The 15,845-nt window shown below is 40.7% G+C and overlaps 1 protein-coding gene across 4 annotated transcripts in view; it reads left to right on the forward strand.

Moving 5' to 3' along the window:
- The window catches only part of atp8a1 (ATPase phospholipid transporting 8A1), a 147,893-nt gene that overhangs the window by 124,114 nt on the left and 7,934 nt on the right, over positions 1–15,845 (forward strand). For all 4 annotated transcript variants that reach the window (XM_049585988.1, XM_049585985.1, XM_049585984.1 and 1 more), the window contains 2 exons: positions 13,204–13,292; positions 13,674–13,766. In XM_049585988.1, the coding sequence (XP_049441945.1) occupies positions 13,204–13,292; positions 13,674–13,766 (182 nt within the window). The remainder of the gene's footprint in view (positions 1–13,203; positions 13,293–13,673; positions 13,767–15,845) is intronic.

Genomic DNA, 15,845 nt, shown 5'->3' on the forward strand with positions numbered 1-15,845 from the left:
CTTGCATGTACTCATACACATGCTTATACATCTACACACACACACACACACACACACACACACACACGCTGTCCCTCTCCGCCTCACAGCACCACCTTCCTGTGGTACTAAAGAAACTGCTGATATAATTGTCCATCACTGACAGACCTGCAGTGCCTCATAATTCATTTTCTACTACAGACACATGCTGGTGGGAAAATTTCAGAGTCAAACTTGACACCAGTCTTTGTAAGGAGAGCCAGAGGGGTGTAAACTGTCAGACCTCTGGCTTGTGTTGCATAATGACTTAATTGGGCCAATTAGCCCAATGTTTGTGTTACATTGCCCTCCCTCGGCTCTGAGTATCCACAGGTGACATTGACACAGTAAAGCTGTCTGAAAGCTGCGCAAAGAGAGGTTAGAGTGTATTTGCTATTCGCGCTGATGTCCTAAAAATCTACCGAACAATCACCAGGATCAGAATCTGAGTTTAAATGCACTTAAAAGTTCATTAATTGTTAAAAAAGATTTAAAAAATGGCCTTTTTGTTTAACACTGTTTACTTGTTTGAGTTGTTATTTACATGTGAATGGGACTACTGTCTCGCTGGGTCACCACAGGTGGTCAAAGAGAGCCTATTAACCACAGGTGACATTTCCCAGTGCATTCTGGGGAGGTGAATGAGGCATCTTTTCATTAGTGAACAAGAACCCAGCAGGAGGGCATTGAAAGAAAAGGGCTGGCACCATACAGCATGCTGCAGGAGAATATCTATCTATCTGGATGCTGTTTGTGTGTGTCCTGTTTGAGATAATGCGACTGGCATTTGGGGACTCAGTGAAGGTTTAAATTGTAACACAGTTCATTAAAGGGCTATTTGATTGTTTTGGGGAGTTCATCATTTTACACCAATTTTGGCGATCAGTGGCAGTACTGGATGGACTCCAGTGGCCCGGTAGGAAGATCTGTAACTGGGACATTTTGCTTGGAAACCCATGGATTAAAGAAGTGAATTTTTCTCATGTATGATTAATTTTTAAAAGCAAGAAGAGTAAAAGATGTCTGTGTACAGTAATGCTCAGGAGCATTAGCATTAGCTCTGGCAACAGGCATAAGGAAGCTTTGTTTGTTGTGATTCAGGTGAGGTTGAAGATAGAGTCCAGGTTATGTTTTACTACTCATTGTATGATGATTTAAAGCAGTGATACAGGCACGTGTAAATTGTTGATGTCAAACTAATACTTGAAAGGGTAACTTCTTTATTTTTCTGTACAGAACAGTCATTTTATCATTGTTAAACCCACTTTAATCAAAGTCAACAGGAAAAAAACACTCCCAAAAACCATCTTGGTCTGTGTTTTCACTGTTCCAACAATCTCCAACTAGTAAGATAAAATAAACCCTTAAATCATCCAGTCAGACTGATTATTTAAATGTAGCCTGGTGGGTTTGGCGATAGCAATTTAGCTGTTTCTGGTGAAACAAAAAGGATCTTACTGTTAAACATAAAGGTCTTTCTCTGTAGGGATCCTTTCCATCATGTTGTCAGTAGTGCCACACATTTATGGACAAAATGATAATCATGATTATTATTTTGATCAGTATAAAGATCATGATTATTTATTGTTTGTAGGGACAAAATCTTTTTATTGCACTTTGACATTTAAATAAACAGAGCACTGCTTTTACTTCCATGTTGTACTACATTTCTGCTAAAGTACAGGTCTTTGCATCAAAATAAGGCTGGTCCTGATCCACAGTGCATCTCCTAAAAACAAAATATATAAAAAAAATGTACTAAAACTTTTTACCCTGAAGTGAATTGACAGAGCACTGCTTTCATATTCACATTGTGCTACATTCCTGCTGATTAACAGATCTTTACATCAAAATAAGACTTAAAATAAGGTTCTTCTTCACTTGAATTCACTGCATCTTTTATGGATATATATCTGCCACCGTATATATATACATATCTACTGTATATTTATTACAGTGGTCACAGTACCATGATGTGCTGCAGTGTTGTTGTTAGGAATATCTGAGTTGATGCCAGACAAGGACAGCAAGAGTACTGTAACGTTAGTGACGTGATCATTATAGGCCTTCATTCATTCATCGTACTGCAGACAGTTGTGTTTTTTTCAGGCGGTCTCACAAGTTAGTCTTGTTGTTTTGTGGTGCAGATGCAGGTCTCGTGCACTCCTTGCATGTGATTTGTTCTCTTCTGTGTCCAAACACATGAAGATGATGGCTGATAACAGGTGATTTTAGTTTTGCTTGTCTGCAGTTGCAACACACAAGACAGTTTTTCACAGCCTGCTGCTGCAGGTGCACACATAGCCGCCCGGCAGCTCATCAAAAGAGTAGCCTGGCTGTTAGTCAAGGAAGTGCTTGATTTGATATAAAGCAGAGTTTTCCATAAGCAGAGCACATATTTTAAAAGCCAAAATCACAGCAGGTCACGCTCATTAAATTGTGAGAAGCTAAAATTGTGATTGTGATTAATTATCGATTAATCGTACAGCCCTAGTTGTCAGACACTTACAAGAGACATCTGAGCCTGTCAGTGGCAAAAACAAGCACTTTTGGTGGATGTAAATCAATGGTGCACACATGCCCCGAGTTGTTACATTGCAGCTGGTTTTGCCACTGCCAGCTGCAACACTCTGGCTCTGTACTCAACCAGGTTAAAAACTGTTGTTCCATCAGTCACTTCGACACAAAAACATTGGAAGATAGGTTGTAAAACACTGAGGTTACCCTTTAAGGGCTACACTATTCAGTGAAGTAAATTTCTGAGTTAAATTAATATAAAAAACTTGGGTTGGATTTTAAGAAGGGGACTGTTTTGTATCACTCTTGGACAGGAAAGGACAGATGACAACATTCTTTGTTTGCAATGCAGTTGCTGTGTCTTAATATAAGTGTGTAGGACTGCTGGGCACTTAGTAAATAACATAACTAACTACACATCTCAATCATACACACACACACAGACACACACAAACACAGAGGCGATGGTTATATTAGCTTCACTCTATCCCCTGTCTGTGAAGCCCGCTGCTTTCATCCATGCCCTGCAGCACTTGACTGAAGACAGTAATGGTGTCCTGTGGGTAGCTGGTAACCCTACGCCCCTGCCCCAACTCAGGGATGCCAGTACATCATCAAACAGGGACACATCTCTCCGAAACCTGAGAAGGCATCAGAGACACACTCTCAGCTTGCTGCCTCTGAAGAGCAGGATTATTCTCCACCCTGATGTAGCCTCACATACTTGGCCACGGCCTCCTCCAAGTGTACTTGAATCTTCAAATATTTTTTTTTGCTTTCTGTCCTTCAATCTATTTTCTTTTATTCCTCCTCTTTTACTTTTTGCATCAGCTTTTTCCTCTTTGTTCTCTCTCTGTTCACCACCCCCTCCCTCCTCCTCCACCCTGCCAGTTGAAAACCTGCCCGAGGGCCAACAACATAACAGACACCAGAACTTCTTTCTCCTCCTGTTTCTGCTCTCACTCACTACCCAGCTCGCCGCCTTTAACAGGAGACGCTGAGCAGCGCTGAGCTTCATGTGAACGCATTCATCACTGTCAGGCTAAATATTCTTTGGACGATTGACAAGGCAGGTGCAGGATCCATCCACAAAAAAAACATCCTCAAACAGCTAGTGTGCTTTTCACAGGTACTCCCACAACTGGCTCATCCTGTTTGCACCTCATACAAGTCTGACACAGATATCAAAAGAAAATGTGAGATTATTGTGTTCAAGCCGTGTAATCTGCCACACTAAGCAGCTTAGCTGCACCTCAGGAGATGTCTCGTAGGCTCTGTCACACTGACCTGCCGTCTGCTGACTCACCTCTGTTATCAACACAGCTGTCTCCTGTACAGTTGATCCCCTCTCTCGCTTCGCTTCTCACACACACCTTTTGCTATTTTCAAATGTCTGCGGCGAGCTGCGGTAGAGAGACTCTGGCTCTCACTCAGACTCAAGTGCTTGTCATCAGCACATGGATTTTACACTCAACAAGTGTGCATCAGATTGTTCCACAGTTTCTGCTCAGTGATAAGAAACAGTTTCCCAGAAAGGGATCATTTTACCAAGAAGATTGTTGGTACGTAGCAGTGCCAGGAATACACTCAGGGCTATCTTTACCTGTCGGTGAGATATTGATGATATTAAAAGCAGGAATGAAAACAATTTCTTGGGAAAAATGCCCAATGATTAGTCTCTGTTTACAGGCATTTCGAAAGAGTGGTTTATGTTTAAGGGCAGATTTATTTCGTTTAGTTGTATATGAGTTATACAACAGTTTATCACAGCAAGAACAAGAATAACATCTTCACTCATCCATCAGCCACTGATGTTCTCTTTTCTGACTGAATGTGCTCAGTGGAAGAGACTTTATTTGCATCTATTTCCTTACTCACATGTGACTTGTGTGACATAGGGACCTCCTGTTGTTGTAACAATGGCACAAGTAGTTTCCCATGTCTGTACTAAAAGTAAAACAAAGTTGGACATAAAATAATTAATAACCATAATTCTGACCCTACACACGGAGATTATTCGATGTTATTAGTCTTGGCTGAATATGCGTTTGAATATTTTTTTCATTGTGAAGAATGATAGAACTGATAGAGCTTTATCTGTAGGGACGGGAATCAAGATATGGTTCCAGTTGAGAACTGGTACCAAATTGATTTCTCATATTGATGTTGGCGTGCTTCTATGGTGGTTGCACATTAAAACACAGTGATGGCATGCTGTCATGTCAGAAAAATGATCATTTCAAGTACAGTTGAAAAGACTAAAAAAATGCTGAAACATCTTTCTAGGCAACTAACACAGTCTCACTCCGACCTCATAACATATCAATGTTTTGGTCATGGACTTTCCACGTCCACATACAACGCGCAAGGTACATTGGGTGCGTTGGTTGTTGACGTTCTGGAACACCTTGTCAAGTTGTGCCTGTTACATGCATTGTCTTCTTTCAAGATACACTTCCATTTTCACAGGAAATTAACGTTTACATACATTCTCTTTCAAATTAAACACACTACATATGTACAGCACCACAAATTGACATTTTATTTCCTTCAACAACCAACGCACGTGGTTAGTTCTTGAAAAAACTGCTCTCTCGGGTGAAAGTCGGTCTTTAATGGACCCATCCACCAACCCTCCCACCTGCCCCAGTCGGACTTTCGCCGCCTTAATGTTTGTTCTTGTCCCGCTGCATTTCCCCCTGACGCCACCAGGCACCATTAAACTATAACAGCGATCGGCTGTGCATCATGCTGACGTTAAAGGACACCTTTTTTGTTGGTTTCTGACGCAGCAAGTCACTGCCCAAGCACTGAATTTCGACCACTTCGAAATGAGATCAGGCTCAGGCAACATGGACTTAAATTCAGGGAATGCCCTGTGCTGCTGCTTTCCAACTGAGCAACACTTTCGTTACCAAAGGTAAATATCCTAAAACATAATAATTCTCAATACCTGTGTAGGCCTACTTTTTTTCCCCAGGACACAGTATGGGAATTGATAAAGAATTGGACCAATAAGCAGAAGCAATAGTGCCACTGGCATCAAAAATATCATATTAATTCTCATTTCTATTCGTCTGAATTGCAAAATTCTAAGATCCTCATGTTCTGTAATTCTTGTCATGAAGACACAAATTTAAAAAGTCAATGTTGCGTATCCTTTTACTGCTGTGGTTTTGGACTTCATGACGGATCACAGCAGTGTTTGGCGCATTTTAGTCCATTGTTTCTGTGTGTTTTTATTACTCTTCAGGCAGTTACTGGTTTGGAAACCATCTTAAAGAGAAACTTGAGACATGCTTAAGACAAGTAATCCATCAAAGGTAACAGTAAGATATGTTTAGCTTTCAGTCAAGGCTGATTGGTGTTGTTTTCAGCGTACCTGAAAGGGCAGGTGGATTCGAAATGTTGACAAAAGTTGATGAATTTATGTCCTTTCACATAGCAAGACTAAAATATCGGATAATGAATTGTGACATTTTGGAGGCAGAAACATTGCTTGTAAAACAAATTCACATCAGCAGGCAGACAAAGAAACAAAAAAATTTGATGGGTTACTAGGTCTGACTGTGAACTCTGGGCTGTTGACCAAAACACTCACATTTGTGTTTGTTTTGTATTTGAGCGCCCGTAATCTGTGAGTAATCTGTCTTTCTTAGAGAGCTTTAATTCTTCTGTTCTTTAAACTTTTGAGAAACCCAGTGATGGAATTACTGACCCTTGTTCGTCACTGCTGTTGACTTAGTCCCTCTGTGGTACTTGTGGAATCCTTGTGCTCCTTCTTTAAAACTCATGAGCGTGTCATGTGGGAGGTTTTGTTAAACTCTTGTCCCCAGATCTGTCAGTACACCCTTGGCTAATGATTGATAAACAACACAACTCATGCTTAGTGCAATAATAACTGACCGTGAGATACAGTATCAGTGAGGAGCACAGTTTTAATCTGCTGTACACACATTGTAAATGTGTAGATGTGGCTGTGAGACTGCTGAGCTACAAGTGTTTGCGTAAAGAGTTTTTTCTCTCTGTTTTCCTAGTCGACGTCTTGCTGGCTTTGTTGGGCGACACACAGAGAGCATGGAGTGGATGAAGGACCCAGCTGAGAAAGTCATTGTTTGCTTTACACATTGACCTCTCTTAGGGTGGTTATTGGCTGATTTGTTTCAGCTGATGGCATTTTGGGAATCTGTGGATTTGCCTGGTGCAAGCAAAATTGCCTTTTTGCTCCTTTTAGTTGCTGTCTTAGTCATTTTTTTTACTTCTCATTCTCGTTCTTTGACTGAACATGCTTCTTTCAGTCATCCTCAGTCATCTGGTTCTTCTATACAGTGCTGTGTTTGCTGCCTACTTATCCATGAGAAGCTTAGTATTCATAAGAACGCCTGTTGAGGATTGGAGCCGCATTTGGCCAAATGTTTAGTTTCATCTTCAATTTCCCTCCTCTCCTTGAAGCCAGCATGTGCAGTGCTGTCTGGTTAAGCCAGCTGAATCAGCCAATTGGAGAATCAACATGGATAGATGCAGACAGGACTCAACTTAGTCTAACCCTTCTCCTCTCAGTCTACTTAATGAAAAATGTTGTACAAAGAAGCTCTGTGCATTCAGGAAGCTAGTGTTTGAATATTAGCAGATCTGGGATGTCGTACAGCTGCTACAGTGTTGTGGAGTTGCTTTTTCTTCGTCTTGTGAGCTGAATCCAGAACAGACTGTAGACCTTTGGGTTATGTCGTGAGGTAGTGGATTACCTCAATTTACATTTACCATTACAATGGAGGGTATTAACATTATGCCAACTGCTGAGTCCATGGGTTTTCTTAAACATGATCATCCAGGTGTCAGACGTCCCTAATCAAGTCTTCTTGGAAAAGGATTCAGAAAACTCTTGGTCTGGTTGTCTTGATATCATAAGTTTTAGGATCTAGCAATAAAGTTGCATCTTCGATGTTCTGTAGTTTTGAACATGCATTTCAAACAGAGCAGATTTGCTAAACATAAATGATTTTCACACCAAGAAAGCCCTGTTCCAAACTCACATAGATGCTATACCTTGAAGCCGCAACGTACAATCATAAGCCATTCGTACATGGAGATCGCACAATAGGGAAGCTACGAAGTCCTTTCATTACGCCAATTTTACTTCTTTAAAAAGAGTCAAACAACAGCAACATCATGCCGCCTGAGTGTGTAATTTTTAGTTAGTATGACAGCATTCAGGAAACAAAAGAGTCATGACAGGAGTGACATGTAACATAACAGCACCGGCCTCTAACGTGACTTATAACATAAGCATCAGCAGCACTGGTCCTCTGCTCCGAGGGTAAGAAGCTCCCAGATCCCATTGTTTTCCCAATTTGCAGACATTTTTGTCTGCTGGCTTGAAGGCCAGATAACTCTGTTCAACTTTGGGAGGTCTGTTCAACAAAAGGGGCTATAGTCTGGTGTGTTGGGCACTGTGCAGCTTCACCGGAGCAGTTGGGGGTCAGATAGCTTGGTCAATGACATTTCCCAAACTATATTTACTGAGGAACTGAACCCTCTAATAAAAAATCTACCTCACTGATTTTTTTTTAGATGTTAATTTGCGTTTGTCAGTATAGAAATTGGCAGAAAAGGTGGGTAGAGAGAGATGCAACAAAGGTCTGCAGCTAGAATTGAACTGAGAGCTGCTGGACCTGAACATCACCCTGCTTGAAGGGCAGGTCTGTCTGCGTTCTTTGCCATTTTTTAAAATGGAAACACCATTAACACAATCCTTAGCAAAAAGCAGTGATGTAGGTGAGAGCAGCGATCGCTGATATTAATTTTAATAACTGAAATGGTTATGTCCGATTTTTTCTAAGTGGAGTTGTATGAGGTACTTAACCATAGTAAGTGTAATATTTTCACCACTTTACCCTGCCGTCAGACAGCCCTTTCTGACAGGGAAATGAAGCCCTTACATCGTTCTCCTCAATGCCACCAGACCAAAAAACGAAACACTGGCAGTTGCCGGAGTACCACTGCCTCCTATCAGTTAGTTCAATCAATAGAGACTTTTTCTGGAGAAAAGAATATTTATTTGCTTGTGCAAATAAGTATGAGAAATGTGAAGTCTTTGGTGATTAGATCCCATCATGGTGTCATCTCTTCTGGAAAGGTGGTAAAAACATAGTAGGGTCTCCCCGATGGAGCCTAGACGCTGGTGGTGGTAGTGGTGATGATGAGATGAGATGAAGAGGGAGCTGAGGATCTGGATGTGAAGAGGAGTGGGCTTTTGATGAGCTCCTCCTGGGCCTTAATTGACAGCTGACAGGAGCAGAGAGGAGAACAGATTTAAAGTTTGGCAGCAGCAATATGAATGGCTGAAGGAGATTGTGGCAAACTTTGCTTGGCTAACCAGGAGAGGGAACACCCATAGTCAGTGAAAGTGAGATAGAGAGAGAATTGTGAATGGATATAGCATAAAGAAAGTCCTCCTTGGAGTATTATAACACATTTTGTAGACTGATGATAACACACAGTTCTCAAAGAAGGCTCGGCTCTGTCATCAAGAGGCACATTAGGCGTTCTAGGGGTTTCATATGTAGCAGTTTCATCATACAGAAACCTACATCAGGTCACATGAAACCCATCTCTCTACCCTCTTAACCAACTCATCAGCTCCCAAATAACGGTCCACCATTTGGAAAGGAACAGAAATACTCAGACACAACTTCCAGCAGTATTTAGGGTAGTTTACATTTTGCGTGTGCACATGTGCATGTGTGATTTCTGTCTCATCTTTTGACTAATCCATCTGTCTGTGTGTGTGTGTGTGTGTGTGTGTGTGTGTGTGTGTGTGTGTGGCCATGAGGGGGTCAGTGGCTTGTGAAAACACACCCCTCCATGTCAGCGGACACTACTGTCTGTCCAGCCAGACAAGTTTATTAGTTTGTCCCTAAAAATACAGCTCCCACTCCCTGGACCTCTCTCACCCCGTCGAGCTCCCAGGGGCCCCCTGGAATGAGGCATCGCTAGCATCACTGTTAGCCGCGCTCGTAGTCGCAGAGCCTGTCCAGATGCGTGAAGACAAACATTTGTTGATTGTAATTGGCCAGAGTTGTTTGGATTTTGAAACTTTGACGTCAAATTGAAGAAGTGACAGTAAATTAATAGACTTTATGTAGGTCTAGTTTTATTACTGTCTTACGGTTTCTGTTGGTTTCACAGTTGCACTTAATGTTGTGTGAGTTATTGTAACAAATTTTATTACCAGAATTTTTGAATTTTATGATAAACTTGAGATTTAAAGTATCTTTCCTCTGCATACATCATTTGCGGCTCTGAGGTATGTACGCACATATAAATATGGTTTATAGATTGAACACGTGAAAGATGGTTTATTTTTCGAGCTCCTTTGACTTTGATTTAATATGCTGAGTATACATCCCTGGTTTATTTTCAAAAGACTCTCTAGACAGCTTAAACGCTCCCATTAAAATGCATGATACACTGGATGAAAACGAAAATAATTAAACTGACTTACGACAAAAAAACAGTAAATGTTTCCACCGGGGCTGCGTAATTTCAAAAATTGACATGAAAATATCCCGTGCTTCGATGCAATTTTCCCTCATCTCATACGTTTTCAGCCTCCAGGGCGACACAGAAAAGCTCTATTCATCCGAGTCCCATCTCAAACTGTAGGAAAAAGACATTTTTGATTTCCTGTCATTTGGGGTTTCCTCTTCCCCCCAGTGTTTAGTCAGACATCAAAGTCAATTTGCAGGTAATAGTGAACAGATTAGCTAATTTGAGCAAACCTGAGCGCTTTGATAGTTTTGACACTGATCCTTGTGTGTGTGTGTGTGTGTGTGTGTGTGTGTGTGTGTGTGCACACGTGTGTGTGTATATGTGTTTGCATCCTGCAGGCTCTGCCTGTGTCACATTACAGGAAGAGCACTGCCGAGGGGCCCCAGCAGTTTAAACAAGTGGCACATTACAATGCACGGAGCGAGAGTTTGCGAGTTTTGCGCTTTGACGTGTAATGACAGATAGTTTCGGTGCAGCGGGCCAAAGCAAACATCTTTTCACCCCCACAAGACAGCCCACTGTCTCCCCTCCGCTCTGGACCCAAAACAACCCCCTGACACGGCCATTGCTTTGTGATTTTTAATTTAAATCATCACAAGCAACTGTCTGCTACTAATGAAGCATATTTTTCCAACAAATGACGGAGCACGGAGGAGAAGCTGTTTCTTAAAATGCTTGACTTGTTGTAGATCACATCCAAATGTGTTTTTCTTCCAGCAAGATAAATGAGTCTCGGTGAGGATCACAGCTGTCTCATTTGTAGATTTATTTTGCTCATGAGCTCAATGAGAACATTTGTTCCACACTGGGTTAAAAATATAACATCAGCTCATTGTTTATAATTCAGAGGAGTTACGTGACAGCAAAGAAAATCATCTCTGTCTGTGAACTTTTAGTCAACTTGGCTGACAATAGTGATGTGTTGCAGGCAGAGTCGAAAATTACATTTTTGGTAAATAGTTGGTAAACTGAAAAATGTAACAGCCAAAATAATTTTAATAAAACTGCATTAGATGAAAAAGAGCACAAACAAATAAGTAGGTTCTGTTTGTCGAGTGCCTGCTGCAAACCCTGCAGCTCATTGTGTTGCAGTTGCATCATGAAAAAGCTGATCTGTCTTCGCCTACTTATCAGTGAAGCGCCATTTCTCAGGACATTTTATCTTAACTGTATTAACACTTTGCTCTTCATTTGTCCATTTAAGTTGATTTACTTGGCAATGTGCCGTCTCGTACTCACAGGCTCTTTTTGTGGTTAGAACGAAATTCTCCTCTGTGGTACGAACCGTAGCAACAGTGGACAGCAAGGGTCAGTCATAGACGAGACATCACATTTATTGATAGTCATACATTGCACGCCACCACAAATGTGCAGTGTGCAAAACAAATTTGGCCAATCGTGTGGCCTATTTCAGCAACCAGTCAATGGCGACTGACTCATTTATTTTATTCACTAATGTAACTTGTTACTTGCATTTGGCAAGTACCGTGTGCTCATTTTGAGTTGTGGTTACCTGTAGAAAGACTACTGCACGCGGTCTAACTTGCAGACGTTTCAGGCCTCGACCTTCATCAGGCAAACCTGCTCGTCCCTCTCCTACGCACCTGTTTGGAAATACATGTGCAACGTAGTCCTTTGTTTTTTGTTTTTTTTTTTGTCTTTGTTACTGACAAAAATAGTAGAAATAAAATGATTTTATGAACCCGTTTACCAGAAAAATGTTTTTTAAGTGCCCTTTGACAGTCAAACTCTTAACTAAAATAATGACTACAGAGTAGTGAAGTGAAGCAGTTTCTGGTTCCACGTTTTTCTTCTATTAATCTGCATTTGAATATTTAATTTTAACATGGCTGCAACTAATTCCTTTTCAGTACTGATTTATTTGTGTGTTATTCTCTTTATTTGTAGTTCGGTGGACAACATGTCAGAAAATAGTGACCAAGACTAAGAACTCTGCAGCCATGCTAACAGCTCTGTGAGGCTGTATTTAGGCACAGCAGTGCTTTGAGCCAAATGTAATGTAAATGCAACTGTCCCCACAGTGACAATGACATCAGTGTCTCTCCAGAATTTAATTTGAATCCATCTAATAGTGCTGAGATATTTCAGTCTCAACCAAAGTGGTCTAACAGACCACATTACCATCTCTGGATTCATACTAGCACGGCTAAAAATGATCATAATTTCGTTAAGCCCAAGATGATTTCATTGGATTGTTTGTTATATTTACTTAAAAACATGACGGTATTCAGTTTAAATCACATTTGACAGAGAATAGCAGCAAATCCCTCACTGAAACCAGAGAGTCTTTGACTTTTTTGCATTAAAATGTGTATCAAATAGCTGCAGATTATTTTTTCCGTCGACAAAGCACCACAATAATCGTGGATAATTTAACAACCCTTGTTTAAAGGATCGGTTTATGGCATTTGGTTATTTATTTTTGGAAAAGCTACAGTATTTTAAATTGTTTTTCATTGTAATCACAAACGAAAATTGAATTTCAGTTGCAGAATAAGATAAAATTTCAAAAGTGAAATCACACAAAGCCTTGAATTTTCCCACTGGCTCATGGTTTCCTGTGTGGATATTCTCTACAAACAATTATCGTTAAAAGTGGAACTTCCGAGTATTAAACTTAGACTAATCATTGCAGCTCTTCATCGTCACCCTCTCACACTGAGTGTCTGTTGTACTGAATATATCATTCAAAGCACCTCAGATCATGGCTCTGTGTCTCCTGTGATGTATCGACAGCAGCTCTCAACGGCTGAGCTTCCTGTGAAAGAGATACCACTGTCTAAATACTTCACAGGTACTTCCTCCACCCTGAAGGGAGATCCATACAAAAACATGGTATCATTTAGTCACGCAGGATTAACCCACTTTGAGCGAGTCATTTGGAGCCATCTCTTCTTTATTTCCACAATAACACTGTTTGTTTTCAGCGGCCTTTGTCATGTATGTTTGCTGTTAGATGGCACTGCAGAGGATGATAATGGTTCCTCCTTATCAGGTGTTTCTTCTTTTAAAGAGCTCCTCTTTTCATCTGATCAGGTGTTGAACTCTGCATTGTCCACAGTGACCCGAGATTAAGTGTGCTTATGTGTGTGACAGGCTGAGATGATGTTCTGTTCGGGCGTCTTCTGGATGGGCCTGTTCTTCATCCCAGTCACCTCGCTGGTCTTTGACGTGGCCTACAAAGTGTGAGTCTTCTCTCCTCGCTCATCATCACTCCAACACACATCCGATACAGGAAATTCCTCCTGGATCTCTCCTATCTCCTGCAGAAATTCCTGCCCCGAAATTTTGTAACAGACTTTCGAGGAAGTCCAGCTTTTCTATGCTGTGAATACTCCGTGGGAAATGTTTGTGTCTGGATGACATCAGCCCATAGAAGATTTAACGTGCCAAAAGCAAATTTGCAAAGATAGAAGTTTTATTCCCTGATGTGCTCAAAGCAGTTTGAATTGGTCGATGGGGGATTTTTAATGTCAGTCCATGAAGATTCCATCATTGTAAAGCATCTATCATTTGCTGTGTGTCAAATGATTAAGATTTTGTTTTAAACGTTGTTGTATTTACAGGGTGAAGAGGGTGTGTTTCAAGACCCTAGTGGATGAGGTGCAGGAGCTTGAGGCTTTATCCAAAGACCCTGGAGCAGTGGTGCATGGAAAGAGGTACAGTTTAAGTTGCACATTACTTCACCTCTCGTGTCTTTGTTTTAAGAGTTTAGATTTACATTTATTTACCCAAGGTTTCATCTCTAAGAGGACCAAAAACAAACTCATGAAACCTTGTGAAAATGAACCTATACGAAATTGTAGCTGTGCCTCAATTCAGGGGCTGCAGCCTTTGAAGATTGCAGCCTTCACGGTCGACTTTGGCCACATACTTTGAAGACCGCATCAGCCAAACCAAATGGTCTCCGAAATGGGATGGTCTGGTGTGCAGAGGGTTTCCTGGTTGCATCACCAGTTGTTCTTGCCCCGACCTGTTGGCACTGCTGTTAACTAGCAAACAGCTGCGCTTAGTTAGTTAAGTTAGTTAGCCCTAAATCATGGACCCAAAGATTGTTTATATGTATATATGAATTAACTTGAGGAGATGATTCACTGCTGTTTGATGTATTTCAGGCTGATGGAGGACTGTTAGTTAATTTATTAAATTAAGATTGTTTAAGCTGTGTGCTTTAAGCCAACAGTTAAGCATTAGCTAGTTAGTTAACTTCACTTAATATATAATCGTCACCGGCGCGCAATGCATCTTGGGATAGGCTGGGCCATGAAGGATTCAACCGTCGCATCCTGGAAATTCTGGGAAAGAAGGCCGCGTTTCTTGGCCGCATTTGAAGGAGCGTTTGAAATGGGACAGCCTTGGTTGCACTGATGTGACGCAGTCAATCTTCAAATGCAGCCTTCAAACACACACTGGTAATTCATAGAAAATTATCATTTGAATTCTGTTTGTACAATAATTGTACAAACAGAATTCAAATGATAATTTTCTATGAATTACCAGTGTGTGTTTTTTGTGTTTCCTGTTTGCTATAATGTTTTGATATAGTGATGAACACATTCAAAGTGCAGTGTTGATCAAGGCTTACTTAAGGACCCACTTAAAGCAAGGAAACTGCAAAACGTCACTTCATCCATGTCTCACTTGTCACTGCGGACATGTCTACGCTTGCAAGCTAGCAACTAGCTTCCTCAATAGCAAACAGTGTGTAAATAGGTAACCTAACCTTTCTCTAATAATCTCATGACTTTATTCACAAGCAGCAGTTTATTTTTGTTTGTTCCTGTAATCTTGATGGATGCCTCACGTCAGCCAGAGTGTTGTTGACAGTAATTAAACCCACATTTAATGGATAAAGTGTTAGATATTTTTAATGCACAGTACTCTGTAATCACACAGCTGTATTGAGCTTTCCACTGATGTAAACACTCAGGTCGTTAATATGGAAATCTTTCCTATCTCTACCACTAAACTGTTTCTTTTGTTCGTTATTCAGTAAATTACTGCAGAGCTTTTAGGTAAATTTCTTCCTAATTTGCATGAAGTTGAAACTTGATCACTTGCTTTATTTGCATTAGTGGTTAGTCCTGCATCACCTCTTTTTACACAATACCTGCTGAAGCAAATTGCTCAATGGGGTGAGCTTTGCATTGCACCAATTTTAGTGGGTCTTCCACATTATGTGTACTAGTGTGGATTAAAATCTTCTGTCACAGACTATGTAATTTTATATTGATAAATACTGTGATTAAGTGTAAGGTGAAACTGTTGCAGCAAATGTATTAAGTAACAAATCAACATACTTGATTAAATTGCTGCAAAAATTATTCTATAAAGATAAAATAGTGGCATAAACAGGCCCTGTGATCAATCTGGAGCGTTGCCCGCAGCAGCCTGATACCAGAGATATGCAAAGGGAGAGCTACAGAGTAATGTGTGGCATAATTAAATGGCAAATTTATACTGTCTCACTGTATATATCATCATTTGTTCCAACGCTATCAGGGCTGCAGAGCCATTATTCTTTCAGGACACAAAATGTAAAGCATTTTTTATTTATATTCTCCACCTCAACTGGGATGAAAAATCATCTGTAACCTCCCAAATCCCTTAAAATTTCACAAATACCCACGGCTCCACTGCCAACAGTATTCCTATGTGGAAGAGAGAAATCTCAAAATTGTCGCTAAATTGCAGGAGTTTGACTGTAATGTCAGTAATCATGTCATAAGAGTAGATGT

Source organism: Epinephelus fuscoguttatus, linkage group LG9 (genome assembly GCF_011397635.1).
Source record: "Epinephelus fuscoguttatus linkage group LG9, E.fuscoguttatus.final_Chr_v1".
Classification (NCBI taxonomy): Eukaryota; Metazoa; Chordata; class Actinopteri; order Perciformes; family Serranidae; genus Epinephelus; species Epinephelus fuscoguttatus.